Source organism: Scylla paramamosain, chromosome 36 (genome assembly GCF_035594125.1).
Source record: "Scylla paramamosain isolate STU-SP2022 chromosome 36, ASM3559412v1, whole genome shotgun sequence".
In the NCBI taxonomy this organism is placed as follows: Eukaryota; Metazoa; Arthropoda; class Malacostraca; order Decapoda; family Portunidae; genus Scylla; species Scylla paramamosain.
The window spans coordinates 8,779,868-8,786,907 of NC_087186.1; the positions used below are offsets into that span (position 1 = coordinate 8,779,868).

At 44.0% G+C, this 7,040-nt stretch overlaps 2 protein-coding genes across 3 annotated transcripts in view; both read left to right on the forward strand.

Annotated features, from left to right (window-relative positions):
- Positions 1-4,805: 4,805 nt before the first annotated feature.
- Positions 4,806-7,040, forward strand: part of LOC135090918 (trafficking protein particle complex subunit 2B-like) — a 14,768-nt gene continuing 12,533 nt past the window's right edge. The window contains exon 1 of one of the 2 annotated variants that reach the window (XM_063988103.1): positions 4,806-4,924. The gene's annotated coding sequence lies outside the window, so the exon portion shown is untranslated. The remainder of the gene's footprint in view (positions 4,925-7,040) is intronic. The other variant, XM_063988104.1, reaches the window with a different exon arrangement.
- The window catches only part of LOC135090913 (uncharacterized), a 6,409-nt gene continuing 4,495 nt past the window's right edge, over positions 5,127-7,040 (forward strand). Inside the window, exon 1 of the mRNA XM_063988099.1 lies at positions 5,127-6,181. Coding sequence (XP_063844169.1) covers positions 5,443-6,181 — 739 coding nt within the window. The 5' untranslated portion in view covers positions 5,127-5,442. The remainder of the gene's footprint in view (positions 6,182-7,040) is intronic.

Sequence of the window (7,040 nt, forward strand, 5' to 3'; positions counted from 1 at the left end):
GCAAAGGAATCATTGCACACAATTGGAATCTTGCATTCTTGTTTTCTCTGCCATTCCACACATCTGGGAAATTACTGGCTGTATATGAGATTATTATGATTAAGAAATATTAAATTATTCTGTCAATTATAGTATTTCAGTAAGTCATACGTCATTTGAGGAAGGAGAAGAGGTGACAAGGATGTAATGCAGTTTTTCACTTTTCAAATTATTTAATGGTGGTCCTTGCATTCTTGATGTCATGGTGTGATCATGTGGAGATGTCATTAGTACCTGTGGAAGGAGGGACACTGGGTGCAGGCAGTCTTCTCTAAGACTACATGCCACAGTCTCTAATAGCCATTTCCTGTACTACCATTGGAGCAGGAACAGAAATTACACAATAATTTATTAGACAGCTTTAACACTGAACGTTTCCCTTTGTGTCTCACAACACAAGGGGGCAGTCACAGCCTGCCCTCTAAAGACAACTCTCTTCCTCCTCACAAAACTACAAGCACCTAATAACACACACACCCTTCACCCAAAAATTTTAAAATCATGGCGACTCCTACACCAGCCTCGGAGTCCCCATCTGGAAAGGGGACCATAAATGTCCCCAGGTCGGACTGCCTTTCTGTCGACGACCCTAAGTGTCTTGACATCCCCCTCAACTTTTTCTTCATTAACTTCTGCAACATTCGCAGTCTAAGATCTAATTTTCAATCTGTAGAACACCACCTCTCCTCTTCTAAACCTCATCTTCTTTTCCTCACTGAAACTCAGGTGTCTGAGGCAACTGACAGTAGCCCCTTTTCTGTTCCCTCCTACTTTCTCTATCCTCATTTTCGATCCAAAACTGGATGCTGCGTTTATGTGCGCAATGACTTAACCTGCTCTCGTGCCCACGCTCTTGAATCTTCCGAGTTTTCCACCATCTGGCTACGACTACAGAGTCACTCTCATACAAAATTTATCTGTGCTGTATACCTCTCTCCTAACTCCTCTGACTATAAGAAATTCTTTGACTACTTAACTTCCAAAGTGGAGCACATTCTGACCCTCTTCCCTTTTGCAGAGATCTCCATTCTTGGAGACTTCAATGTTCACCACCAGCTTTGGCTTTCCTCTCCCTTCACTGACCATCCTGGTGAACTAGCCTACAACTTTGCTATCCTCCATGACCTAGAGCAATTGGTGCAACACCCTACTCGTATTCCTGACTGTCTTGGAGATACGTCCAACATTCTTGACCTTTTCCTGACCTCTAATCCTTCTGCTTATGCTGTCACCCTTTCTTCTCCGTTGGGCTCCTCCGATCACAATCTCATATCTTTATCTTGTCCTATCACTCCAATCCCTCCTCAGGATCCCCCTAAGCGAAGGTGCCTCTGGCATTTTGCCTCTGCTAGTTGGGGGGACCTGAGGAGGTATTTTGCTGATTTTCCCTGGAATGACTACTGCTTTCGTGTCAGAGACCCGTCTTTGTGTGCTGAGCGCATAACAGAGGTGATAGTGTCTGGCATGGAGGCGTACATTCCTCACTCTTTTTCTTGTCCTAAACCTTCTAAACCTTGGTTTAACACAGCTTGTTCTCGTGCTATACATGATAGAGAGGTGGCCCACAAAAGGTACTTAAGCCTTCCATCACCAGAATCTCATGCACTTTATATTTCTGCTCGGAACCATGCCAAGTCTGTTCTCCAACTAGCCAAAAACTCCTTCATTAACAGAAAATGTCAAAACCTTTCAAGATCTAACTCCCCTCGTGATTTCTGGCATCTAGCCAAAAATATCTCCAGTAACTTTGCTTCTTCTTTCCCTCCTCTGCTTCAACCAGATGGCACCACTGCTATCACATCTATTTCTAAAGCTGAACTCTTCGCTCAAACCTTTGCTAAAAACTCTACCTTGGACGATTCTGGGCTTGTTCCTCCCTCTCCTCCATCCTCTGACTACTTCATGCCACGTATTAAAATTCTTCGCAATGATGTTTTCCATACCCTCGCTGGCCTAAACCCTCGGAAGGCTTATGGACCTGATGGGGTCCCTCCTATTGTTCTCCGAAACTGTGCCTCCGTGCTTGCACCTTGCCTAGTCAAACTCTTTGAGCTCTGTCTGTCAACATCTACCTTTCCTTCTTGCTGGAAGTTTGCCTACATTCAACCTGTTCCTAAAAAGGGTGACCGCTCTAATCCCTCAAACTACCGTCCTATTGCTTTAATTTCCTGCTTATCTAAAGTTTTTTAATCTATCCTCAACAGGAAGATTCTTAAACATCTATCACTTCACAACCTTCTGTCTGATCGCCAGTATGGGTTCCGTCAAGGCCTCACTACTGGTGATCTTCTGGCTTTCCTTACTGAGTCTTGGTCATCCTCTTTTAGAGACTTTGGTTAAACTTTTGCTGTTGCCTTGGACATATCAAAAGCCTTTGATAGAGTCTGGCACAAAGCTTTGATTTCCAAACTACCCTCCTACGGTTTCTATCCTTCTCTCTGTAACTTCATCTCAAGTTTCCTTTCTGACCGTTCTATTGCTGCTGTGGTAGACGGTCACTGTTCTTCTCCTAAATCTATTAACAGTGGTGTTCCTCAGGGTTCTGTCCTGTCACCCACTCTCTTCTTATTATTCATTAATGATCTCCTAAACCAAACTTCTTGTCCTATCCACTCCTACGCTGATGATGCTTGGCCAGTATCCTTCCTACATAAAAAAAAAAAAAAAACAATAAAAATTGTATTGTGTGTTCATAAGTCATAAAGACAAGATGAATTTGCCATTAGATGCCCTCTATAGCAATTGAACTTTTGACTGGGAGGACGAGTACAAAGTACATCTTGAATGTAAAAACTGCAACAATAATCATGTTTCTCCATTATATGTAGGAGCTGTACCTCTAGCCACTATATGGTTTCCTCCCTTCATTCAGATAAATTTTTGGTGTTTTTGTAACCCCTTATTATAAACACAGCCAACAATATTTATTAGGCTGAGGTTCAGACATACACAATCATCACAGCACTTAAGACCTTTATTGCTTGGTGCCAGAATGATGAGTGTGATTAGGTAACTTGAGGAAAAATCTCACTGCTGCCATAAGTGTAATGCCATTCTAGGATGCTTCATAAAATCAGAGAAATTTACCTGAAGCAGAAGATATTGTCTTTGAAAGGACCTCACTAGGAATTAAACCTCTAGCAAATAGAACAAAGTAAAAAAACTAAATGGCAGAACTTGATCATTATAGGTCCCAAGACAAATATTTTAGGTCTTTTGGAGTTCTGGTCACTACTGTAATAATAAGTATTATAGCTCAAGATTCTCTCTCTCTCTCTCTCTCTCTCTCTCTCTCTCTCTCTCTCTCTCTCTCTCTCTCTCTCTCTCTCTCTCTCTCTCTCTCTCTCTCTCTCTCTCTCAGAGGGGCACTGGCCCAGAAAAAAATGCAAAAAAGGCCCGCTGAAGGTGCCATTTCCTAAAGAGGACAGTTTGAAAGAAGATCTGAAATTGCATTAAGGAGTTTCATGATTCCTCCCTCTTTAAAGATTTTATCATAGGCAGATGAAAAATACAGAAGCAGACAATGAGTTATAGAGTTTATCAGTAAAAGGGATGAAAGATTGATATGTTCTGATTTACTTCTGCATTAGGGAGGTGGGACAGAATAAGGTTGAGAGAAAGTAGAGTGTTCACTGTTTACCAGCAGGTCCAAGAAAGGAAGAGAGGCATGCAGCTAGCAGGATAAGAAGAGCAGTTAGAGGAGAAATAGCTAACATGAGATAGAAAGTGCTGTAATCTTGTAGCAAACAGAGAGAGCCTGAAGACAGACAGTTTTAAGGGAGTTGATCAGTTGAAATGCTTTTGATTTCACTCATTTCAAGAGAGCAGCATGAGTGGAACTCGGCCCCCCTCCATCCCCATATCTGGAAAGCCTACTCGATGCATGGACCCCTGTACAGAATTGGTAGCTGGAGAAATAAGGAAATGTGGTGGAGGGCACTGGAGGCAGCACAAAACACCAAATCTCATAGGATGTAGTTCTATACAGAGATGAGAAATTAATTTAGAGTGTAGAATTTAGTGAAGGACAGACCAAGGATGTTCAGTGTAGAAGAGAGGGACGTACAGCGGAGTGAAGAATATTAATGATTATCTGGTAAGTTATATAGAGTTGATAGATGGAAGAGCTGAGTTTTAGAAACCTTAAACACCACAATAAGAAATTTCGCGTAATGAATTCACTAAACATGCTGTATCCACAGTAATAACTCTTCAGTCACCACTAAGAGGCTTCAAGATTGAACTGTTCTACTCTTCCCGTGTCATTGTGATTATATATATATATATATATATATATATATATATATATATATATATATATATATATATATATATATATATATATATACATACACACATATAGAAGGAGTAGTAGCTGTTTAAGTTATCATTATAGTAGGAAATGAGTGTAACTGCAGGAAATCTCGCGCCATTTCTTTAGTAGGTCAAACAGTAACAGGAATTTGTGTTAGGTAGATGTGGTGAATAAATGCAGAGAGAAGAATCCAGATACGTCACCTATAATTGTATAAACTCTATATTGTAAAAATACCCATTAGTAGTTCTTTTAACTTACATTTTAACTATTTTAACTATTGATTTTTCCCCTCTTTTCTTAAAAAGTTTGGTGATAGGTACCTTTATTTATTACTTCTTACATAGATTGTTTATTACTTTCCACTTAGCAAAATACAAATCCTAGTTTGAGTTATGTAAAATGGCATGATAACAACGGGAACCTGATCTGCGTGGTAATGTAACCCCGTGCGGGCTGCGTGCGGAGGCAGCAGCGCGGCCAGTGACGTCACAGGCCAAGGCCGAGAATAATCGGAGAAAGCTGACACGGATCATATCTTTCGCCTTAATTACCCCCTCTGTGTCCCTGGTAGGTGGTTCACTTATTTTATAACGACGAAATGGTCCCACAGATTTGTCGGTATGGTGCAAAGTTCTGTGTATAGAGCGTAGCAACGGGAAAAATGGTGTTAAGATCCCGGGTCGAGTGGGAGGTCCTTGGCGCTGATTGGCTGGCGGCTCCCTCGAGCTGCTCCTCGACCAATGAGGACGAGGCGCCACACTTTCCTTTCACCCAGCGCCATATTAAGTGACACCTGCACCCCTCCACTCTTCCCCTGTGCCCTCCTGCCCCGCCACAAACACTGCTAAGGATATTTCCTGCGAGTTATCCTCCCACCGAGCCGCCTGAGAGTGTGTGGTTAGCTGTGCTGCAGGTCCCTTCGAGGGGCAGGTCCTTCGGGTCAAGGATAAGGAAAGTCCCGCCTCAGGATGAGGCAAGACCGCCCGCGGCCCTCCCCAGCTGGCGCCAGAGGAGGCTCGAGCGGCAGCCAGTGCCAGGTGGAGGCCTGAGGGTTGAGGCCTTGTGAGGTGAACCTCGTGTCGAGCATGGAGGAGCCCGGGGCCGAGCGGTCGTCCTCGCCCTCGGGCAGCGAGGACAGTGAGGGCGAGAGCAAACACGGAGATACTGTGGAGAACGGGAGAGAGTCTGAGGAGGAGCAGGAGGAGCACAGCAAGGGGGAAGCCGAGGACTCCTCCTCCTCAGACAGTGACGGCAGTGGCGAGGATGACTCCGAGCACTCAGCCAAGTCTGACCCTGGGGATGCAAGGAATAGTGGTGGCGGTGGTGATGGTGCCGAGGAGGGCCATGGGAGGGAGTACAGTAGTGGGGGTGGAGGCTACCCCATGGAGGGTGAGGCATACCCCCTAGCTGACCTTCCCCTGGAGGTGATCACTACAGTGGAGCCGACCAACTATGCCTACCCAGTGCTGAAGAACATGTCAAATGGGGTGCTGACTCACCGCAACATCTTCACTGAGGCTGAGCGCTCGGTGCTGGTGGGAATCATCAACAAGTACCGCAACATTGTGGACACCAGGAGCAGGACGAGGGAGATCTACCTGGAGAAGCAGAATGTGTGGCAGCAGATTGTGGAGGAGTACAACAGCACGGAGAACATCATGGTGCGCACAGAGAAGGAGCTACGCAAGTGCTGGGACAACATGAAGTACCGTGCCAAGCAGGCCGAGAAGGAAATGTTCAAGACGGAGATGAAGGCAGAGGATGAGGGCGAGCCGGGCATCAAGACGGAGCCACCGGACCACGACACCTTCCACTTTGCCTCAGGTGAGTGCTGCCCTCACCCCTGCTGCTACTGCTGCATGTCTTGTCCTGTCACATCAGGTGGTACAAGGATATTTTGATAACTAACAGTCAATGGGCGTGTTGCAGTTTCAACCAATACACATTTTTTTCTTCAGTGTAATTATTTGTGGCAAAATAGGTCATGAGGCTATTAGCTTTCACTAAGGCTGATAGGTTGACTTTACATTCAAAATTAAATTAGTCATGATCATGTCAGTTCATAATTTTTGACACAGAAATCAACAAAAGGGTTTGCTAAGTTAAATTAATGGTTAATCTGGATATTGCATCTGTGTTACCTACAAACATGAAACTCACGCATCATGGAGAAGGGTTCGGTGACCTTGCTGTAAATGTAAAAAAATTGGGGGCCATGTGTTTAATATGGCTTTAATAGGCACTCGCAAGTGTGGAGAAATTTGATATTTACTAAGTCCAGCAAGCTCTGCACCAGTCAGGAGTAAACATTGAAATTATTTTCTTGTGTTTATAACTGGGATTTGTGGGTAGCGGCATATTAAGATTTCATGGTATCTATACAGCTGATCCCTCCAGTCACAAGCTGCCACTTGTGAGGCCATTCCTTAGGCTGCCATTTACAACTTTTCATGGTAGGTTCATTTGTTTTTGAGACGTGTCAGGCAATCTGATAGAGGCTCACTGTCATTTGTTAGTATGGCTATCTAGTGGAGGGAGGTAAAGTGAGCAGTGCCAGTGTTCAGCAGGAAAAGAAGTCACTATGTGAGATATTTAGCAACAGCAATGGTTAAGATGTGATACACAGACATAAGGAAGAGGTTCCATGTGTTTATTAAGGAAGCCACCAAACTACCACCTCCAT